At 48.2% G+C, this 23,947-nt stretch overlaps 1 protein-coding gene across 1 annotated transcript in view; it reads right to left on the bottom strand.

The window, feature by feature from the left end:
• Positions 1-23,947, bottom strand: part of GRIK5 (glutamate ionotropic receptor kainate type subunit 5) — a 133,572-nt gene that overhangs the window by 40,755 nt on the left and 68,870 nt on the right. The window contains exons 8-11 of the mRNA XM_060258644.1: positions 5,473-5,634; positions 3,799-3,951; positions 2,093-2,197; positions 453-560 (exon numbers count right to left, since the gene is read on the bottom strand). Of these exons, the coding sequence (XP_060114627.1) occupies positions 453-560; positions 2,093-2,197; positions 3,799-3,951; positions 5,473-5,634 (528 nt within the window). The remainder of the gene's footprint in view (positions 1-452; positions 561-2,092; positions 2,198-3,798; positions 3,952-5,472; positions 5,635-23,947) is intronic.

Below are 23,947 nucleotides of genomic sequence, written 5' to 3'. Positions count from 1 at the left end.
GAATACGAAAGTCATTTAAACCACGGGCACGCAAACCCAAAGCCATCAAAACGACAAGCAATGGAAACCAAAGTCATTACTATCACAAGACCTGAAAACCAAAGCCATTAAAACCACAAACACATAAAGCCAAAGCCATTAAAATCTCAAGCCCTGGAACCAAAGCTGTTAAAATTGCAAGCCCTGGAAACCAAAGGCATTAAAACTACAAGTAATGGAAACCAAAAGTCATTAAAACCACAAGCACAAAACCCTAAAGCCATTAAAACCACAAGCACAAAACCCCAAAGCCATTAGAAATACAAGTATTTAAAAAACAAACTTACACCATCAAAGTGCCATCAATACAACAAAAACTCAAAAAGCCACAGGTGCTAAAATTCTGTCAGGCAAAGACACGTCCCAGCATTCCCTAAACTTACAGAAAGCCTAAAGAGGAGGAGGATACTTACCAAGATAGTGGTGACTATCAGAGTCTTGTTGACGAGGCTCTCTGAGATGTTGATGTCCAACGTCGTGGCATTCATTGCAAGCGTCCTGTTGGAGTACCACACCCCAATCTGTAAAGAGGGGAGAGGAGGGCAGAAAGTCTCAATGTATTTATCCTTATGCGTATGAGGGGATGAAAAGTTCAGGCCCAGGACTGTAGAAGCAAGGCTCACTAGTTTGATCTTTAACCGTAGGAGCGGTCCATATGCCCACCCCTTCACATCTAATGCAAGATATGGGTCTATCGTTTTAAAGAAAAACAGGGCCTTTTTTGTACTAGGAACTCCTTTGCATATTAGGCCACACCTCCCTGATACAGCCAATCCTCCAAGAGCTCACAGGGCTCTTCTTACAGGGCCTACCATAAGCTCTTGGAGGATGTGCTACACCCAGGAGGTGTGGCCTAATAGGCAAAGGCGTTCCTGCTACGAAAAAAAGACCTAAAGACAGATAAAGCAAAATCAGGTGTGGAAAGCTTAAACCCTGCCACTGTCAGCTGCTTCAGGCTTTCAGATCTTTTTTTCAGGGCCTGGTTCACTTCCAATATCGAAGCCAAGCTGGAAGAAAAAGGTTTGAAAGCAAAGGGATACGGTGAAATCAAGGGTGAAGGGGCAGGGTTTCGTTTCCCTTGCCCGAATACTCTGGTTTTGCGAAAAACAGTCCACCCCAGGGTCTCAATTCTATGATGGCGTTGTGCATAAATACAGGTGGCATCACGTCAACACAAACATCCTGTCTAGATTGGCTCTTAGATTTTCCATCACACATTGATGACATCCATTACCAGACTTTGTAATGCACTGCCCTCCATCTGGGAACCTGACATTATTTTTTTTTTCCTGCTATGAAGGCTTTCCTCCAAAATATAATGAACACATGAAGCAGCCGTCTACTGAATCAGACCTTTGGTCTCTCACAGTAAGTACTGTCTACTCGGACCACCAGAGGCTCTCCACGGTCTCAGGCAGAAGTCTTTCACCTGCTCCTTTTAACTGGAGATGCTGGGGATTGAACCTGGGACCTTCTGCTTGCCAAACATGCTCTATCAATGAGCTACAGCCACACTTCATGGCTCTCCAGGGTCTCAGGCTGAGGTCTTTCCCATCCCCTTTTGCCTGGTCCTTTTAACTGGAGATGCCGGGGATTGACCCTGGAACCTTCTGCATGCCAAACAGATGCTCTACCACTGAGCTACAGCCCCACTTTGTGGCTCTCCAGGGTCTCAGGCTGAGGTCTTTCCCATCACCTCCTGCCTTGTCCCTTTAACTGGAGATTATGGGGATTGAACCTGGGACCTTCTGCATGCCAAACAGAGGCTCTACCACTGAACTACAGCCCCACTTCATGGCTCTCCAGGGTTTCAGGCTGAGGTCTTTCCCATCACTTTCTACCTGGTCCTTTTAACTGAAGATGCCGGGGATTGAACCTGGGACCTTCTGCATGCCAAGCAGAGACTCTACCACCCTCTTATAAAGTAAGAGTTGATTATGTAATGTAAAGAACTATATAAATAACATCTTGTTTTATTGCTTAATTTGGGTTTTCCTGTATTAGTATTCTCCAGGGGGTGGTATGCTCAAGATATGCACAGCCTCGTTCTTACCTCCCGATGACCGTGACGTGCCTTTTCAAGGATTCGCAAGGTGTAATTCGTTCTCTGACCCTTGCTGTTGAACTCGACACGCCCTGTCAGCCCGTCATACTCTACCTGGCCAGGGATGGGGAGACAGAGATGGGGGGGGATTGGAGGGAGGGAAAAGATAAGAGAAAGGGAAAGAGAATGAGAGATAGTCGGGTGTGCTAAGTTGAAGGCCACCATCAGCATGGAACGGTCAAGACAAGATCTTCGCACCTGCTAGATTTGCCTCTGTTCTTGCCTGCTTTGTAAACTTGGGGATTTTGTCCACATTTCACTTTTGAGCAGGAGTCGTTTTGTAGAAAAATAGGTGGTGGAGCTTATTAGCATAACTCATTCGCATATGCCAATCCCCCCCCCCACCAGCCAAAAGCAACCCGATGCAAAAAAAGGAGGGCCCCGGGTGAGTGAGGCCTGTTTGAGCTGGCAAGAGATCCAGCCAGCACAAGCAACCCTCGCTCACCTGGGGCTCTCCTGGGCTCCCCCCCCTGTCAAAAGGCCAGCAAGCCACCCACCGCCCAAAATCACATAAGAAGTGGAAAAAGAGTGGTGTGGGCTTCTCCAGGGGTTAATGAGGGCTGCTGGGGGCGTGGCAAAGCCTCTGGTGGCTGCCTGACTGCCCGCTCTCCTAATCCAGGGATTGTTATGCAGCTGCACTTAGTATTCAATGGACAAGTTGGTGGATAGGAAGAGGGGGAACTGGTCAGAAAGGTTCAGTAGCTGTACTCCTGTGAGCTCCTGCTGAATCTGAGACCTGCTTTTGAGTATCCCCCGACAGGCAGCAGACATACGAACAAGGCATTAACGATACAACATGCTCAACGCTAATGGTAGGTATGTAAAAAAAAAGACCATCTCCTCCCCGAGATAAACACAAGCTGGCAGTTGGCTGCAACCCCTCCCTGGGCATTGGCTGAGTACTTGTGATGTCACAGAAGCTGCCAAGTGAAACCAGCCCAGAAAGCCATTCATTGGTCGGGTTGCAGGGATGTCACAGAATGTTCGCAAACATGTGAACTGCTCAAAGGTAGCCTATCAGCATAAAGGACCTAGGTGCAGGAGGGGCTGTGCATTCTCAGTGGAAAGGGTATCGAAAGGCGAGGCCCAGCCATCACAGGCAAGAGGGAGAAAAAGATGCAGGGGATAGATTGACAGAAGTGGAGGTTACAGATATTTGGCCTGATACGGTTTTAGAGGCTCAACAGTCCTGATTGACTCATGTGCTACCTCCACTGAGGAACAGAGACGGAGAGTTCAGAAACTAGCAAATTAACAAGAGTGTTTTCTACAGGGCTACAGCAAGTGTGGTGCAGGGGTTACTGTGTTACGCTAGACCCATGTTCGAATCCCCCACGCTGCCATGGAAGTTCACCAGATGACTTCAGTCATTTTCTCTTGTCCTAACCTACCTTACAGGGTTGTTGTGAGGTTAAAAGGGAGGAGGAGTAAAGAGATGTAGACCACTTTGAGCCCCCGCTGGGGACAAAAGCAGAGTATAAAAAGAAACAAAGTCTCTCTCACGAGGGCCTAGCATAATACGCCTTTCGATCAAATCCAGGCCAACCTCAATGTCATCTTTGTATCAAATCTAACAGGTTGAAGATTCCCGTTTTTATTCGGGGCCATTGTCTGAACGGCCCGGGTGTCCCAGGAAATGGAGCTTCCCTTCTCACCATGCGCAAGTAGTTCATTAGGCTGGTTCCGTGTTGCCAGATGTTCGCCGACGTGCAGGCGAGGGGCTTGACCCCAATCTCTTGGCTGCGGTTCAGCTCCCGGACGGCACTCACCACGACGTGCACCGCGTCAAACATCAGTGCCGCCGACAACTGCAGAGGGCAAATAATTCAGCCAGAGTTAATCGCCAGGCGGTCCCAGGGGCCGGGTAATTGCTTTAATTGAAGCCCTTCACCCCATCACTAGTCCATTTGCATCCCTGCACAGCCATCCATACAGCGCCTAAGTGGAAAGCGACGGGGACTGGACAGACAGGAAAAGCATCCGGGGAGGTCGAATCTCAATTTCTCCAATACATTACCACGCATTGGTTACATCTGCATATCCCTAGGGATCCCCAAAGTCCCACTAGGAAATGTTGCTTGCTATAACCAAGGCTCTTTTTGTACCAGGGACTCCTTTGCATATTAGGCCACACCTCCCTGATGTAGCCAATCCTCCAAGAGCTTACAGTAGGCCCTGTAAGAAGAGCTCTATAATATAGTTCAGTACACAACAAGTCCTGTAAGCTCTTGGAGGATTGGCTACATCAGGGAGGTGTGACCTAATATGCAAAGGAGCTCCTGCTACAAAAAACAAAAGCCCTGGCTATTAACTATTTTGAAATTCCTCAAATACTTTGAAAGTTTGGTTTAAAAAAACACTTTAAAGGTTTCTTTATTTAGCTATCGAAACATTTCAGTCCTACCCTCCCCCACAGTTCAAGGCAGTTTATTATATTTGTAGCTTAAACTTAAAAAGGTTTCAATGAAGGAGAGATTAAAATGTAATCAATTACGCTACAGCCCCTCAGGGAGACAAAGGTGAATTCTCCTGAATTTGGGCAGCCAATCAAACCATTTAACCAAATCCTGTTGCACTGCATACAGAATTTGGCAAGACAGATGCCTGCTGAATTTAGAAGGCTATCCTTGGAGTATCTTGGATAGGAGGAAACGGGTGGAAGGGTGTCGTCTTGGTTAAAATCAAGAGCTTCAAAAAATACGCTGCGGTCCTTTCCTACTCTAGCATTAAAGTCGCCCACTAGAATTATTTCGATGGTTGGAAATTTCCTCTCTAATTCCTCCATGAGTGTGGCCAAGTGTTCCCAATATTGCAAAAGAGTTAGCTTATCTAGAGAGGGTGGTACATATAAATTCACAATAATTAAGGAGAATTTTCCGAGGAGAAGCTTGACAACCTGCACCATAGAGAGGTTTGCCTGTAGAGTGATGCGTTCCAAGGCAAAATGTGAGGAGACAAGTATAGACAATCCTGCTTCAAAACGACCCCTTGTATTACTCCTGAAGGCTGGGAGGGAATAGGGCTTGTACCCTTCTAGCTGGATTGGTGTGGAGTCCAGGTTTCTTGTAGTAGTATAACATCAGACCCCTTAAGATATCTTATAAACTCAGCATCCTGTTCAAGGCAGTTTATTACATTTGTAGCTTAAAAAATGGCAAACCCCGAATCTCACACCCTTTAATGATGAATGCCAATTCAGTCCCTCCTAATAACGCCATAATTATTCTTGTCTAAACGCTTTTGCCCAAAGAGGCCTCCCCAGATATCCGTTCTGATTTTTTTCGCCTTGAGCGAAATTTCGCCAGGAACCTCATTCGGCCGAGACTTACCGCAGGCCCAGGGTAAGGGCTGACTTCGCAGTTCTCCCGCCACGACATGTTGAGGCTGCGGACAAACTCCAGGTAGAACGGATGGCTGGTGTTGAACATAGAGAAGCCCAGGACATTGGAGTGGTCATCCACAATCCCTTCCAGGTGAAGAATTGGGAAATCCTGCCATGGTGGGTGAAGGGGGGGAAGAGGAGAGAAGCAGTATGAGACAGCAAACAACCCCACTCATGCATGCAGAAAGTTAGCCCTTCAGGGCAAATGATCCTAGCATAAGGGAGAGGGACGGTGGCTCAGTGGTAGAGCATCTGCTTGGTAAGCAGAAGGTCCCAGGTATCTCTGGCATCTCCAACTAAAAAGGGTCCAGTCAAATAGGCGAGAAAAAACTCAGCTTGAGACCCTGGAGAGCTGCTGCCAGTCTGAGTAGACAATACTGACTTTGATGGACCCAGGGTCTGATTCAATAGAAGGCAGCTTCATATGTTCATATAGCAGAGTCCTCTCTGTCAAGCCAGATTTCTACTTACAAAAAAGAATTTACTTCCTTTTGCATAAAAGTAAATGTAGTCCCCTGTGCAAGCACCCGTCATTTCCGACTCTAGGGTGACGTCGCATCATGTTTTCACGACAGACTTTTTATGGGGTGGTTTGTCATTGCCTCCCCCAGCAAGCTGAAGACTCATTTTACCAACCTCAGAAGGATGGATGGCTGAGTCAACCTTGAGCCGCCTACCTGAACCCAGCTTCCGCCGGGATCGAACGCAGGTCATGAGCAGAGCTTGGACTGCAGTACTGCAGCTTTGCGACTCTGTGCCATGGAACTCCAAGCTCTTTTTGCATAAGAGCAGGGGTGGGATTCTAGCAGGAGCTGCTTTGCATATTAGGCCACACGCCCCTGATGTCGCCAATCCTCCTTGAGCTTACAAAAAAGAGCCTTGTAAGCTCTTGAAGGATTGGCTACATCAGAGGGGTGTGGCCTAATATGCAAAGGAGCTCCTGCTAGAATTCCATCCCTGCATAAGAGAGTACATAAGAGGGAACCTTGCTTCATTTTCACCTTATCCTCTGGCTTCCTAGGATAGAAGATGCATTTCTCCTCACAAAGGTCGGCCACACTGACAGAGCGACTGGATGGTGGAGGGATTTGAACCTTAGATTCACTAGCCCATAAGGCTGCCCACTCTGGGATGTGAAATTCCTGGAGATGAGGCCTGGGGTCAGCAGAATTTGGGAAGGGATGGAGTCCAGCAGCCCTTCCAACCTGCCACGTTCTCCAGGGAACTGATCTCTGCCATCTGGAAATCAGTTGTAATTCTGGGAGATCTCCAGGCCCTATCTGGAGGGTGGTAACCCTAGCACTCAAAGTTAGTTGGGTTTAGTGGTTAAGTGCATGGACTCTTATCTAGGAGAACCAGGTTTGATCCCCCACTCCTCCACATACACCTGCTGGAATGGCCTTGGGTCAGCCATCGCTTTCACAGTTGTCCTTGAAAGGGCAGCTTCTGTCAGAGCTCTCTCAGCCCCACCCACCTCACAGGGTGTCTGTTGTGGTGGGGGGGAGGTAAAGGAGATTGTGAGCCACTCTGAGATTCAGAGTATAGGGCAGGATATAAATCCAATATCTTCTAACCACTATGTATCTTCACCACTCATGGTATGGTTTTGTCATTGGGAGCTCTTTAGAGTTCAGTTTTATCCATTGTTCACACCTGCAATGCAGAAGGGCCAGATTCCCTTACAGTTTCCATCTGAACAGAACCGTTCGGGTCACAATTGACATGGGGCGAAAACAGGGGTTTTTTGTATCAGGAACTCCTTTGCATATTAGGCTACACCCCCTCGATGTAGCCAATCCTCCAGGAGCTTACAGTAGGCCCCATAAGAAGAGCTCCGTAAGCTCTTGGAGGATTGGCTACGTCAGGGGGGATGTAGCCTAATATGAAAAGGAGCTCCTGCTACAAAAAAAAAGCCCTGGGCAAAATACAGCCTGCCAGAGTGAGATGCGAGTGTAAAATTGACTTCCCCTCCCACTGGACAACTAGAAATTTTCAAATGAGCCCGTATGTCATTCTTGCTTCTGTGTATGTTAATTGGGGTCAATTTGCTTCCAGCTTACAGAGACCCTATAAATTGATGTCCTTCAAAACATCCTATTATTAACAGCCTTGATCCGGTGTTGCAGACTGAGGGCCATGGCTTCCTTGATAGCCGTGGCTCAGTGGTAGAGCATCTGCTTGGCATGCAGAAGATCACAGGTTCAACCCACCGCATCTCCAGTTCAAAGCAGCAGGTGGTGCCTCTCTGCCCGAGACCCTGGAGAGCTGTTGCCAGACCCTGGAGAGCTGTAGACCAGGGGTGTCAAACATGCGGCCTGGGGGCCGAATGAGGCCCTCAGAGGGCTCCTCCCAGGACTCCAAGCAACTGGGAGTCATTTGCTTCCTTGTCCCTCTCTCTCTTGCAGAGCCCCATGGCGCAGAGTGTTAAAGGTGCAGTACTGCAGTCCTAAGCTCTGCTCATGACCTTTCGATCCCCGGCAGAAGCTGGATTTTCAGGTAGCTGGCTCGAGGTTGACTCAGCCTTCCATCCTTCCGAGGTTGGTAAAATAAGTATCCAGCTTGCTGAGGGAAAAGTGTAGATGATTGGGGAAAGCAATGGCAAACCACCCCATTAAAAGTCTGCCATGAAAACGTTGTGAAAGCAACGTCGCCCCAGAGATGGAAACGACTGGCGCTTGCACAGGGGACCTCTCCTTTCCCCTCTCTTACTTCCTTATGCGTAACAGCTTGCTTTCAAGACTTACTCCTCCCCCTCCTGGTCCCCTGGGGAAGGAAGGAAAGAGCCAGAGCTTCCTTTGCCCAGTTCCCTGGATCCCATAGGAGAAATATGAAGAAAGCACCTTTAAAACCAATGTTTTAAAACATGTTTAAGCATGTTTTATTTTAAGTTCTTAAAAAAAAAAACCTTTGTGTTTGTCTGTGCCTTTTACAAAGCGTATACACAGTGTGTGTATATATATATGTGTGTGTATATATATATATATAAATTATTGGCCACTGTGTGATACAGAGTGTTGGACTGGATGGGCCATTGGCCTGATCCAACATGGCTTCTCTTATGTTCTTATGTGTGACACAGAGTGTTGGACTGGATGGGCCATTGGCCTGATCCAACATGGCTTCTCTTATGTTCTTATGTGTGACAAACAGTGTTGGACTGGATGGGCCGTTGGCCTGATCCAACATGGCTTCTCTTATGTTCTTATACCTTTGCTACCTAATCTTAAATAGGTACACACATGGCCCGGCCCAACGAGGTCTCATTTATGTCAAATCCGGCCCTCACGACAAATGAGTTTGACACCCCTAGAATGTTGACGGACCAAGGGTCTAATGCAGTTTAAGGCACCTTCATGTGTTCATGTGAGTCAATCCATCTTCAGGGCTTTTTTTGTAGAAAAAGCCCAGCAGGAACTCACTTGCCTATCAGGCCACACCTCCTGGCATCACCGGAAGTGACATCACCTGTTCAGTGGGTTACTTTCCGCATGCTGGCACAGAACAGTACAGTGCCATCAGCTGCATTTCATGGGTTTGTGTTCTCCCACAGCCCAATGAGACCTTGTTTCGCTCCCCACCCCAAACATGGACGGAGAGAGAGAGCCACATGCGATGGAGCGGACGGCGGCAGGCCCAGCTTCTTCCGGGAGGCGGAGGCCATGGGCAGCTCTGCAGCTCTCACTCTCTTCGCAAGCCCGTTGGAGGCTGGAGGCAGCTGGAGTGCGTGGTCTGGGAGCAAATGGCTAACTAGTGCCTTCTAACTAGGAGAGCCAGTTTGGTGTAGTGGTTAAGTGTGCGGACTCTTATCTGGGAGAACCGGGTTTGATTCCCCACTCCTCCACTTGCACCTGCTAGCATGGCCTTGGGTCAGCCATAGCTCTGGCAGAGGTTGTCCTTGAAAGGGCAGCTGCTGTGAGAGCCCTCTCCAGCCCCACCCGCCTCACAGGGTGTCTGTTGTGGGGGAGGAAGGTAAAGGAGATTGTGAGCCGCTTTGAGACTCTTCGGAGTGGAGGGCGGGATATAAATCCAATATCTTCATCTACCTCACAGGGCGTCTGTTGTGGGGAAGGAAGGTAAAGGAGATTGTGAGCCGCTTTGAGACTCTTCGGAGTGGAGGGTGGGATATAAATCCAATATCTTCATCTACCTCACAGGGCGTCTGTTGTGGGGAAGGAAGGGAAAGGAGATTGTGAGCCGCTTTGAGACTCTTCGGAGTGGAGGGCGGGATATAAATCCAATATCTTCATCTACCTCACAGGGCGTCTGTTGTGGGGAAGGAAGGTAAAGGAGATTGTGAGCCGCTTTGAGACTCTTCGGAGTGGAGGGCGGGATATAAACCCAATATCTTCATCTACCTCACAGGGTGTCTGTTGTGGGGGAGGAAGGTAAAGGAGATTGTGAGCCGCTTTGAGACTCTTCGGAGTGGAGGGCGGGATATAAACCCAATATCTTCATCTACCTCACAGGGTGTCTGTTGTGGGGGAGGAAGGTAAAGGAGATTGTGAGCCGCTTTGAGACTCTTCGGAGTGGAGGGCGGGATATAAACCCAATATCTTCATCTATCTCACAGGGTGTCTGTTGTGGGGGAGGAAGGTAAAGGAGATTGTGAGCCGCTTTGAGACTCTTCAGAGTGGAGGGCGGGATATAAATCCAATATCATCTTCTTCTCTCTGTCAGAGACCTTTTTTTGAGCAGGAGCTCTGGCCAAGCCAGCCAGAACTGCGTTCCTTTGCGTTCCTGCTAAAAAAAAAAAAAAAAAAAAAAGCAAGCTCTGCATCTCATGTTGGGCATTCCTCTGTTCCTGCTGCCTTCAACTTTCCCTGGAACAACTCTTTTCCAGTAAGCCTTGTCTTCTCATCATATGGCCAAAGTACGATAGCCTCAGTTGGTCATTTTAGCTTCTAGGGAGAGTTCAGGCTTGATTTGATCTAGAGCACGTGTATTTGTCTTTTTGGTGGCCCACCATATCCATAACACTCTTCTCCGACACCACATTTCAACATTCTTCCTATAAGCTTTCTTCATTGTCCAGACTTTCACATCCACACGAGAAATGTCGACTGAGGGGTGACATGATAGAGGTTGTCAAGATTATGCAAGGGATAGAGAGGGTGGAGAAATAAGTCCTTTTCTCCCTTTCTCACAGTACAAGAACTCGTGGGTATTCAATGAAATTGCTGAGCAGTCGGGTTAGAACGGGAAAAAGGAAGTCCATCTTCACTCAAAGGGTGATGAACACGTGGAATTCACTGCCACAGGAGATTCACTGCCACAGGAGCCGCCCTGAGACACTTCGGTGAGAAGGGCGGGATATAAGTCCACTAAATAAATAAATAAATAATAAATGTTGACAGCTGCCAGCATGGACAGCTTCAAGAGGGGAATGGATAAACATCTGGAGCAGGGGTCCATCAGTGGCTATTCACCACAGCATATTGATGGAACTCTCTGTCTGGGGCGGTGATGTTCTGTATTCTTGGTGCTTGGGAGGGGCAACAGTGGGAGGGCTTCCAGTGTCCTGGCCCCACTGGTAGACCTCCTGATGGTTTTTTTGGCCACTGTGTGATAGAGAGTGTTGGACCGGATGGGCCATTGGCCTGATCCAACATGGCTTCTCATGTTCTTATCCATCGATATTAATGGAGAATACCATAATATGAATTATCCTGATCTTGATTTCCAGCGACATATCCTTACACTGAAAGATCTTAATAGGGATATTCCCAGGACAGCTCATGCCCAGGTTTCAAGGCTCAGAATAGATCCTCTGAGAGTTCCTGTCTCTTTCAGAGAGGAGGAAATCCCCAAATGCAGCCCCCCCCCCCCACATTAATGTACTGCAGAGATAGAGACGGCACTGTTGGTGACATTTCCCCTTCCTACCTATTCTTTTTATTCTTTTATGATTTTTAAAGACAAGCAGATAATATAAAAGAAAATACAGAAAGGAAAAAATAATTGTGTAACATAAATGAAAAATAGAAAATGTTTTCTCTCCGATACCCCCTTTGTCACATAAAAGATTTCTTTTTTAAAACACCGTCTGTAAAGCACAATAAAAATACTTTTGTTGGGTTACGTTTATATTCAGTCTTTAACATTTAGAATTACCCTGTCTTTCTACTTCTTCATTGCAATACAACATATAAGCGTTTAAACTGCTTCTCATTCTAGATTTGTCTCCTGCTTCTGAACACATAATACATACTCCATTTCTCAACTAATTTTGTATCTGATCTCTTTCTCAAATAAGACGTTAGTTTCACCCCCATGGCGCAGAGTGTTAAAGCTGCAGTACTACAATCCTAAGCTCTGCTCACGACCTGAGTTCGATCCCCAGCGGAAGCTCTGTTTTCAGGTAGCCAGCTCGAGGTTGACTCAGCCTTCCATCCTTCCGAGGTCAATAAAATGAGTACCCAGCTTGCTGGGGGGGGAAGTTTGGATGACTGGGGAAGGCAATGGCAAACCACCCCATAAAAAGTCTGCTGTGAAAACGTTGTGAAAGCAGCGTCACCCCAGAATCGGAAACGACTGGTGCTTGCACAGGGGACCTTTCCTTTTCCTTCACCATTGTTGCAAACCCAGAAAGTTTGTTTTTTTCTGCTCTTCTAATCGAGGGCAAATGTCTGCTTTCCATTTTGCTGCGCAAATAATTCTAGCTACTGTCACCATATATCTGAATATCTCTTACAAAATAAATTGTTAGGCTGTATACCTAATAAGAGCAACCCCATGGCGCAGAGTGGTAAAGCTGCAGTACTACAGTCCGAGCTCTCTGCTCACGACCTGAGTTCGATTCCGGCGAAAGCTGGGTTCAGGTAGCCGGCTCGAGGTTGACTCAGCCTTCCACCCTTCCGAGGTCAGTAAAATGAGTCCCCAGCTTGCTGGGGGGGAGGGGAAGTGTAGATGACTGGGAAAGGCAAGGGCAAACCACCCCGTAAAAAGTCTGCCGTGAAAACATCGTGATGCGACGTCATTCCAGAGTCGGAAACGACTGGTGTTTGCACAGGGGACTTACCTTTACCTTTTTTATATATATACTTAATAAGACAGCTTCCATGGGAAATTTAATCTTTAAAATATTCTGCATTTCTCCATGTGTTTCCGGTATCTTTTTGCTTTTTTATGCGCCCCCCGTATATTAAAAAAAGTTCCATCTGCGTCTTGACATTTCCAACATTTTCCTTTGTAGTTTTTTGTTCACTCCCTCTATATGCTTTGGAGGTATCCTTCTGGCCTATTCTTAAGGCAATAGGAGCCTTTCTTATGGAAAAGGGTAGTAAATCACCGGATGGCATTTCCAGCAGCATAGACAACCTTTCCCTCACGTTAGTTAATATCAAGAAGAGCGGTTACTACACCCCCTGGGTTTCATGTTCCCAGTCACAAACTAGATCCAGAAATCAGCCACAGACTAGATCCAGAAATCAGCCACAGACTAGATCCAGAAATCAGCCACAAACTAGATCCAGAAATCAGCCACGACACTGCAGAATGGTTTGTAGTGCTCCAGAATCCAGCAGCAGGATCACATTTAAAAAAAAAAAACCTATTCCCTATGTTAAAAAAAAGGAAAGGAAAGAAATAAAAATGTCCTGCAAGTAGAAAATTAACTCAGCAGTGAGCGGACTCTGTTAGGGCCCAATTTCTCTGAACAGCTTGCTTTCTGCTTGCATGGATGATTTTTTTTAAAAAAAAAAAAAGACAGGAGAACGCACACGCAGTCACACAGTAAGTCATAAATACACACAGGAGCACTCTCTAGGCAATTGTTTTCCCATGCTCACGTGAATCTGTGCATGATTACTGGCAAACAGTGCTCCCTCTAAGCTGAGTTAGCGGGAGCTAGCTCACTGATTTTTAGCCTCTAGCTCACACGTTTTTCTCTTAGCTCAGGAAGGAGGACCCCAGAGCACAATAATTTATGCAACAGCTCACAACTTTAATGCCAGTAGCTCACAACTTTAATACCTATAGCTCACAAAGTAGAATTTTTGCTCACAAGATTCTGCAGCTTAGAGGGAACATAAACTATTCACTTCTATAATTTCCCTTTCCAGAAAGCATCTCTAAGAATTGCTTTAGACCCATGTGAAGAAACAGATTCTTTTTTTGTTGTTGTTTTAAATTAGCAAAACCTTTAATTCTTTCTTTCTTTCTTTCTGGGCGGAGAACTGGCAGGAAGGGAAGAAGTCAGTTAAAGTGCTTTCCAGATTTACCTCAGCCCACCTCCATACAAATGCCAATAGGTCTTTCAAGCAGGGAACAGAGGCTTGGAGGAATTCAGGCTAGAGAGTCTTCAAAAAGAAATTTCCTGAATGTAAGGAAAAGCTTCCTTGACTGGCCAGAGCAGAAAAGAGGCGATAAAACTCAGGGGGAAACGAAGGAAGCCGCTTTCACGCTGGGTCCATCAGAGGAGACAGAACTCTTAACTGAGGTCTGGAGCATGTGGCCATTGGCCATCCGATGGTCAGAGGGAAGGAAGCCTCTTGTGCCCTGTTGTTGGCCCTCTAGAAGAAGTGGTTGGCTGCTGTGTGAGAGAGGATGTTGGACTAGAGGGACCACTGGTCTGATCCAGCAACAGGGTTCCCAGGTCCAACTCAGGAAATATCTGAGGGCTTTGGAGGTGGAGCCAGGAGACTTTTGGGGGTGGAGCCAGGAGCAAAGTTGTGACAAGCACAATTGAACTCCAGGGCAGCATTCCTTTTAAATGCCTTCCCTTCACTGGAAATAATGGAGAATGTGGGCACCTTCTTTTGGGACTCATAGAATTAGACCCCCTAGTCCAATCTTTTTGGGGTCGAGGAGAGGTGCCAGATGCTATGCTGGAAATGTGGTGCCTCCACCTCAAAAAACAGCCCCCCAGCCCCAGATACCCATGGATCCATGTTCCATTATACTCTACAGCAGTGGTATCAAACTTGCGGCCTAAGGGCCATAACAGGCCCTTGGAGGGCTCTTATCAGGCCCTCGAGCAACTCATTGTCATCTGCTTCCTTCTGCATCACAGCTTGCTTTGCTAAGCTTGTACAATCGCACAGGAGCTACAGAACAAAGTCTCTATTTTATCCATTGGCTGATCAACACAGGAAGCAATTCATGTAAAAAAAGCTTCCAGTGCCCAGACATTTCATGTTTTCCCCTAAGACTTAGGCTCAAAGCATTGACCATGAGAATTCTGTAATGAATGTCATTAAATCAAAAGTAAGCAGCAACTTACAGATACACACCTAAACTGTCAGAACTTGTAACTTTTCCTCTTTCTGCCTTGGCCAAACTGATTCCATGCTGTAACTTAACACTAACACAGAGTCCATAGCCCGAGCAATTAACCCTGCCCTCATAGCTATTCCAAATATTTAGGGCCGCAAGACGGGCGATAGATAGTCTCTGTTCAACATCCACAGGTGCCCTTTTGAAGACAGGCCGTTTGGCCTTCACCACAGGGAAGCATCCTCCCTTCTGATAACGAAGCCTGGGAAGAGAGACACTTGTCTGTGACCCGTGTGAATGATAGCTTTACTGTACTTTACTGATGGCATAAAATGTAACCAACTGCCAGAACTCGGCATTACTGTTATCTCGTTGCTCTAGCACTGTAGTTCTTCAATAAAGATCCTAACTTTGTAACAAGTATTGGAATCGTCTGAAGTTCGTTCCAGTTCTGACATAAACAACACCTGAACAGCATGCTCAAGATTGCTACAGCACAAACACCGTCTCTAGATTTTGATCCAATAATTCAGAGCAAGAGGTGTCAATGATCAGAAACTGTTTAATAAACAAAATATTGCAAGAGTGCAAATGTTTTAAGTATGTTTTATTTTAAGTTTCATTTTTAAAAATCTTTGTGTTTGTCGGGGTGATACCAGATGGACGTTTAAAGCCGCCTGGGGGACAGGAGGCAGGTGGACCAAAAAACCTCATCCACACGCGCACATCTGCCTGCCATCCCCGCCCCAGTCCCGCCCCAGGCTTGCCAGCAGCCAGCTTTTCACTGGGGCACCTCTGAGGCGCCTCCCCAGTCGCCTGGAAAGCCAGGAGGCACCCAAAGAGCACCCAGAGAGCTGTGGACAGGATGCGAGAGCGTTCCAGACGCTTCCTGGGCGCCCATGGCCCATCGGAAAGCTCCAGGGCGCTCCATTTCTGGCCAGCTCTCTTTGGAACAGCTTGAAGCTGACCCAAACCGGCGGTCTGGTATCACCCTCTGTGTCCTTTTTAAAGTCTGTATCTCTACTACCTGCCGTTACATTCTATGACACATATGGCTCAGCCTGACAAGGTCTCATTTATATCGGATCCGGCCCTCATAACAAATAAGTTTAGACACCCCTGCTCTACAGGGACCAGTTTCCATAGGGCATAACAGAATGCGTAGCCGTCATTCACCCACCCGCCCCGGTTTCTGATAACTCTGATGCGGGGAAGGGCCTCCCAACCAGAGGATCCCATGCCCCCAACGGGGGACTGGCAACTGTATTCAGCAAGGCTCTTCTTATGTTCTTATTTCTAAAAGAAAGATACATGTTTGGTTCCCTAGTGAGCCACGCAGGCTACAGCATACCTCCCCCCCCCCCCCCGCGTGCATCAAAGGCTTGTTCAACTTAAGTTGCCTACCTGAAATGACTTCATTAAAACCAACCTGGGGAAAGGCTACAGAAGTTGGAAAGCGCTAGGGAAACTACAGAGGATGGCAACCAAGATGATTAGGCGGTTGGAGTGCCTTCCCTAGGAGGAAAGGCTGAAGAGTTTAGAAAAGAGATGATTAAGGGGGAGGGGGGACGTAATAGAGCATGGGTGGACAAACTTCCTTAAGAGCCACATAGAATAAATGTCAGATGTTTGAGAGCCACAAGACATGAACATCAGATGTCTGAGAGTTGCAACGGAAGGAAGGAAGGAAGGAAGGAAGGAAGGAAGGAAGGAAGGAAGGAAGGAAGGAAGGAAGGAAGGAAGGAAGGAAGGAAGGAAGGGAGGGAGGGAGGGAGGAAGGAAGGAAGGAAGGAAGGAAGGAAGGAAGGAAGGAAGGAAGGAAGGAAGGAAGGAAGGAAGGAAGGAAGGAAGGAAGGAAGGAAGGAAGGAAGGGAGGGAGGGAGGGAGGGAGGGAGGGAGGGAGGAAAGAAGATAGGGAGGGAGAGGTGGAAAGAAAGCAACTTTAACTTTAAATGCCTAGCTAGCTTGGCTTGGAGAAGTGATTTCAAGAGAGAAATGCCTTTTTCAAGTTGCCTGATGGGGTGGTGGGGCTTCAAGAGCCACACAATGTGTGTGAAAGAGCCACAATGTTGCTCCCAAGCCACAGTTTGGCCGCCCCTGTGATAGAGGTATATAAAATTATGCCGGGTGTGGAAAGAGTTTCTCAAGGCCATCTAATGAAGCCGATGGACAGTATGTTCAGGATGGGATAAAGGAAATACCGCTTTACAAAGAAAGCGATTAAAACGTGGGATTGGGTGGCAGGGCATGTAGCGATGGCCACAGGAATAAACAGCTTCAAAAGGAGATTAGATAGATTCAAAGAGGATAAGTTTATCAATGACTATTAGCCATGGTGGCTAAGGGGAAACTCCACATTCAGAAACATATGAAGCTGCCTTATACTGAATCAGACCCTCGGTCCATCAAATTCAGTATTGTCTACTCAGACTGGCAGCGGCTCTCCAGGGTTTTAAGCTGAGGTTTTTCATGCCTCTTTGCCTGGACCCTTTTTAGTTGGAGATGCCGGGGATTGAACCTGGGACCTTCTGCTTACCAAGCAGATGCTCTACCACTGAGCTACCGTTCCTCCCCACTAAGCATATGAATCCCATAGCCAGGAGGCAACATCAGGGAAGGTCTCAGCCTCTCTGCCCTGGCGGTGGCCATCCAGAGGGACTGGATGAAACGCCCAAGAGACATTAATCAGGTTGTGGTTATTAAACAGATCAGTCTGGGAAAGCTGTACAAACCCCAGTGACGTCCCTCATCTTGGCTACTGTGCATCCTTTTGAACAGGCATGTTATTCACTGACCGAAGTTTTACAGTGTCCTCCCGGAAGAGCTCAGGAGTGTCTACAGATTTTGCTGTGTGATCCTTCCCAAGTCCCCACCCCCACCCCAGGCAGAGAGTGATTTATACAGGGCCACCCAGCAAGCTTCGTGGTGGAGCTGGGGTTTTTAGCCAGCCTTCACTCGTCTAAGAACAGCCATCGATCATCTACGCCACACTGGCTCTTGAGAGCCCTGATGCTGAACGTTGAGACCAAAAGCTCTCCCACAAAGCTACCGCTCTTTAGACCGCCTGGAGTTGTTTTCTTCTCTAGACCAGTGGTCCCCAACCTTTTTGGCACCAGGGACCGGTTCTGTGGAAGACAGTCTTCCCACGGACAGAGGGGGGGGGGGCGATGGTTTTGGGATGATACAATTGTGCAGTTTTTTTGGGGGGGGGGTGATGGTTAAGTGTGCGGGCTCTTATCTGGGAGAACTGGGTTTGATTTCCCACTCCTCCACTTGCAGCTGCCGGAATGGCCTTGGGACAGCCACAGCTCTCGCAGAGTTGTCCTTGAAAGGGCAGCTTCTGGGAGAGCTCTCTCAGCCGCACTCACCTCACAGAGTGTCTGTTGTGGGGGAGGAAGATGAAGGAAATTTGTGAGTCACTCTGAGATTTTGAGTGGAGGGCAGGATATAAATCCAACGTCGTCATCTTATAATTATTATTATTACTACATTGTAATATATAATGAAATAATTATACAACTCAGCCCGGTTGTTAACAGGCCATGGACCGGTACCGGTCCACAGACCAGGGGTTGGGGACCCCTGCTCTAGACTAGGGGTGTCAAACATGCAGTTTGGGGGCCAAATCAGGCCCCCGGAGGGCTCCTCTTAAGCCTCCGAGCAACTGGCTGTCATCAACAACTAGGAACAGCAAAAAAAAAAATACAGTCAAGAAGTATAATGGAAGATTTGGGGAAATATTTTAAGCCTTATTCCTTGGGGGAGGGGAAAAACCCTTTCATTCTGAAATGCACGAAGGTGAATGTTCAACACAGTTCTAATTATAAGCGTGGACTGATTACAATTTTTAACAGCTGAAAACATTTTCTTTCTCTTTTCCTTTGGGATGAAGAGGAACAAACCATTGCTATCCTTGACTAAAATCTGGGTCAGACACCGGAGGCAAGATAAAACCCTAGGGAAAGGCGGAACTATGGGTTGGCAGGGAACATAAGAATGTTAGAAGAGCCTTGCTGTATCAGGCCAGTGGTCCACCAAGTCCAGCATCCTGTCTCACACAGTGGCCAACCAGTTCCTCTGGAGGTCCAACCACAGGGCAGAGAGGCTGAGGCCTTCATAAAAACCTCAAAAGAGCCCTCTTGGATCAGACTACTGGTCCATCTAGCCCAGCATCCTGTCTCACACAGTGGCCAACCAATTCCTCTGGAGGGCCAACCACAGGGCAGAGAGGCTGAGGCCTTCGTAAAAACCTAAAACGAGCCCTCCTGGATCAGAATTTCGTCTGATGTTGCCTCCTGGATCTGGGATTCAGAGGTTTAGTGCCCCTGAACGTGGAAGTTCCCCACACTCACCATGGCTAGTAGCCACTTATAGACCTATATAGGGGTCATTTTGTAAAAAAAATAGGTGGCGGAACTGATTAGCATAAATCATTAGCATATGCTCCCCTCCCCCAAGCCAAAAGCAACCCAATGAAAGAAAGGAGAGCCCCGGGCAAGTGAGGTCTGCTTTGGCTGGCGAGAAACTCAGCCAGCCCAAGCAGGCCTTGCTCACCTGGGGCTCTCTTAGGCCACCCCTCCCCGCCCATCAAAAGGCCAACAAGCCATCCGCTGCCCAAAATCACATCAGAAATGGTGGTGCAGGCTTCTCCGGGGGTTAATGAGGGCTGCTGGGGGTGTGGCAAAGCCCCTGGTGGCTGGCAGGCTGCCCGCTTTCCTAATCCAGGGATTGTTAAGCAGTTGCACCTACTATTCAATGGACGAGGTAGGTAGGTGGGGAGGAAGAGAGGAGCCGGCAGAAAGGTTCAGGAGCTGTGCTCTTGTGAGTTCCTGCTGAATCCGAGGCCTGGACCTATGCTTCATAGACAGCGGCCCCTCTCTGGCCCGAACAACACTACTAATCTCCAACATTGATGGACTATTGGGGTATATCATGACGGCGCTGTCTTTTGTGGAGACCTCTGGCTCCAGATTCACAGCGGTGCTTGAACAGCGGAAGCACAACGCTTCTTCGGAGGCTTTCCCCCAGCCGAAACCTGGAATGGCTGTGCTGTCTGCAGGGTAGCAATCAGCCCCAGCAGTTGCTCGCACTGAGTGCGGCAGAGTCCGGTTGGAAACATCTGGCAAGCCGGCTGCCTCCGGCTGCGATCCCATCAAAGCCTGCCTCGGAAGGGTCAGCCAGGGTCAGTCAGTGGGTGGGAGAACCGGAGTTCTCTGAGGCAGTGGCTCGCAGTCGCCACTGGGTGGGGCAATTCTGTCGGATTCGCAAAAAAAGGCTGTCCATCCCGCTTTGTGGTGGGCCTTCCAGAGAGCCAGTTTGGTGTGGCGGTTAAGTGTGCAGACTCTTATCTGGGAGAACCGGGTTTGATTCCCCACTCCTCCACTTACAGCTGCTGGAATGGCCTTGGGTCAGCCATAGCTCTGGCAGGAGTTGTCCTTGAAAGGAGTTATCCTTGTCTCTCAGCCCCACCCACCTCTCAGGGTGTCTGTTGTGGGGGGAGAAGATATAGGAGATTGTAAGCCGCTCTGAGTCTCTGATTCAGAGAGGAGGCGGGATATAAATCTGCAGTCGTCTTCTTCTTCTTCCCTGAGCTGGGATCTCACAGTTCCCAGGATCGGCTTGTGATTCCACAGTCTTGTTCTAAACGCAGGGGTGACCAAACTTGCTTAACATAAGAGCCACACAGAATAAATATCAGATGTTTGAGAGCCGGAAAAAATTACCATTAGATGTTTGAGAGCCATAAGGTAGGTAGGAAGGAAGGAAAATAGATGGGGGAGGGAGAGGTGGAAAGAAAGCAACTTTAAATGCTGGTGGCTGGCTTGATGAAGCGATTTAAAGAAAGAAGTGCCTTTTCCAAGCTGGCTGGCAGGGTGGTGAGGGATTCGAGAGCCACACAATACGTGTGAAAGAGCACACGCGGCTCCTGAGCCACAGTTTGGCCACCCCTTTTCTAGAGGGCATGCATGCAGGGACACAGAACGAAATCTACCGATCCGAAGAGTTTTGTTTCAGGTGGGCAGCTGTGTTGGTCTATGGTGGAAGAGTTAGGTTTTGGGTTGCCAGCTTCCAAGAGGACACACAAACAAGGAGAGATTCATGGTGTAAAGCTGGAGTGTCAAACACGCAGCCCGGGGGCCAAATCAGGCCCCGGATGGCTCCTATCCAGCTGCCGAGCAACTGGCTGTTATTTGCTTCCTTCTCCCTCTCTCTTGCTTCCTTCAGCTTGCTTTGCGAGGCTTCCTAAATAGCACAGGAGCTACAGAGCAAAACCTCTTATTTTCTCCGTTGGCTGAGGCTCCTCCCTTGGGGAGGAAGCGGGGAAGGTAGAGTTTGTTTTTCCAGGCCAGTCGCACACTCTCTCAGCCTAACCTACCTCACAGGGTCAGTGTGTGGATAAAATGGAGGGGAGTCGGGGTATGAATTACTCAAATCAAGTAAATAAAATTTGCTACGGGCTACCAAAAAACCAGCCAGACGTGAATCTACAGTGACCCTGCAGCCTTGGTGTGTTTACTCTTGTTGTGTTTACTGTTATTATATCATGTTTGCTGTTATTGTTCTGTTTATTATTATTGTGTTGCTATTATTGCTCAATGAATTGTTTCTCATATTTTGAAATCCGACTTGAATCTCAGTAAGAAAGGTGGGAGATAAATGAAGATGACGATAATAGTTATCAATAAATAAGAACAAACAATAATAATGAAGAAGAGGATGATGAAGCCAAAGAAAATAAGATCATAAGAAGACCTCTCCTCAATCAGACCAGTGGTCCATGTAGCCCAGCATCCTGTCTCACACAGCGGCCAACCAGTTCCTCTGAAGGGCCAACAACAGAGCAGAGAGGCTGAGGCCTTCCCCTCACAAGAACATCAGAAGAGGCCTGATGGATCAGAGCAGTGGTCCATCCAGTCCAGCATCCTGTCTCACACAGTGGCCAACCAGTTCTTCTGGAGGGCCAACAACAGGGCAGAGAGGCTGAGGCCTTCATAAGAACATCAGAAGAGCCTTGCTGGATCAGACCAGTGGTCCATCTAGTTCAACATCCTGTCTTACACAGTGGCCAGCCAATTCCTTTGGTGGGCTAACAACAGGGTTTAGAGGCCAAAGCCTTCATTAGAACATCAGAAGAGCCCAATTGGATCACACCAGTGGTCCATCTAGTCCAGCATCCTGCCTCAGACTGGCCAGACAGTTCCTCTGGAGGACCAACAACAGGGCAGAGAGGCTGAGGCCTTCGTAAGTACATCAGAAGGGCCCTGCTGGATCAGACCAGTGGTCCATCTAGTCCAGTCTCCTGTCTCACATAGTGGCCAACCAGTTCCTCTGGACAGCCAACAATAGGGCTGAGAGGCCAAGGCCTTCCCTTGATAACCACATAAGAGTCCTGCTGGATCAGACTAGTGAGGGTCCATCTAGTCCAGCATCCTGTCTCGCACAGTCGCCAACTAATTCCTTTGGTGGGCTAACAAAAGGGCTTAGAGGCCAAGGCCTTCATTAAAACATCAGAAGAGCCCTGCTGGATCAGACCAGTGGTCCATCTGGTCCAGCATCCTGCCTCACACAGTGGCCAGCCAGTTCCTCTGGAGGGCCACCAACAGGGCATAGAGGCCGAGGCCTTCATAAGAACATCAGAAGAGCCCTGTTGGATCAGAGCAGTGGTCCATCTGGTCCAGCATCCTGTCTCACACTGTTCCTGTGGGAGTCCAGCAAAAGGACACAGAGGCTGCGGCCTTCCTCTGATGTTGCCTCCTGGCCCTGGGATTCGGACAATGAGTGCCTCTGAGTGTGGAGATTCCCCTCAGCCACCATGGCTAGTAGCCCTTGACCGATTTCTGCTCCATGAATCTATTTAGTCCCCTCTTAAAGTTGCAGTTTCCTGTGGCCATCACTACGTCCTCTGGGAGCAAATTCCGCATTTTAATCATTTTCTGTGTAATGAAGTATTTCCTTTTAATGCCATCTGACTCTTCAGCCTTTCCTCCTAGGGAAGGTGCTGCAACCCTCTAACCCAGGGTTGTCAAACATGCAGTTCGGGGGCCGAATCAGGCCCCCGGAGGGCTGCTATCAGTATCAGGCTCCCGAGCAATTGGCTTCCTTCTCCCTGTCATCTTCTTCCTTCTCCCTCTCTCTGGCTTCCTTCTGCATAACATCTTGCTTTTGCCAGGCTCTCTCAATCGCTCAGGAGAGCTATGAGCCAAACCTTTCTTCCTTCTATTGATTGAGGCTTCCCCCTCCCCTAGTCCCTGGGGAAGGAAGGAAAGAGCCAGAGCTTCCTTTGCCCAGTTCCCTGGATCCCATGGGAGAAATACAAAGAAAGCACCTTTAAGACCAATGAGTTGCTAATGTTTTAAGCATGTTTTAAGTTTTTTAAAAATAGATATATTTATGTTTGTCTGTGTTCTTTATAAAATGTGTATCTCTGCTACCTAATCTTGAAGAGCCCCGTGGCGCAGAGTGTTAAAGCTGCAGTACTGCAGTCCTAAGCTCTGCTCACGACTTGAGTTCGATCCCAGTGGAAGCTGGGTTCAGGTAGCCGGCTCGAGGTTGACTCAGCCTTCCATCCTTCCGAGGTCGGTAAAATGAGTCACCAGCTTGCTGGGGGGGAAGTGTAGATGACTGGGGAAGGCAATGGCAAACCACCCAGTAAAAAGTCTGCCGTGAAAACATTGTGAAAGCAAAGTCACCCCAGAGTCGGAAACGACTGCTGCTTGCACAGGGGACCTTTCCTTTCCTACCTAATCTTAAATAAGTACACACATGGCCCATTCAGATATGGTTCACCCAACCCGACATGGCCCGGCCCCTCGAGGTCTCCTTTATGTCAGTTCCGGCCCTCTTAACAAATGAGTCTGACACCCCTGCTCTAACCACCTCGGTTGCTTCCCTCTGTGCTTTTTCCAACTCTGCCACGTTCAGGTGAAGATCAAAACGATGCGGTGGTCGTGCTGGAACTGCTGCTTGCTCATCGTTTCTGTTCAGCTTCCAACGCCCTCTCCTTCAAAGGAGGGGGGAAAAAACCCTGACCCTTTGAAAAGGCTGCCCCGAACCTCCCGTCGCTGAGAGATGAGCAAGAACATCAGAAGAGCGACAGGCCCTCCGGCTGGGTTTCTATGGCAGGGTCACCTTTCATCACGGCAGAAACCGGCGCTGAGCCCGAATCCAACCTCTCTTTTTAGCCGACGATCAGGAATCCGTCTCCAAAA

Source organism: Heteronotia binoei, chromosome 17 (assembly GCF_032191835.1).
Source record: "Heteronotia binoei isolate CCM8104 ecotype False Entrance Well chromosome 17, APGP_CSIRO_Hbin_v1, whole genome shotgun sequence".
Lineage (NCBI taxonomy): Eukaryota > Metazoa > Chordata > Lepidosauria > Squamata > Gekkonidae > Heteronotia > Heteronotia binoei.
Note: the sequence above shows the minus strand (reverse complement) of the source record. Positions and strands in the feature narration are given on the sequence as shown.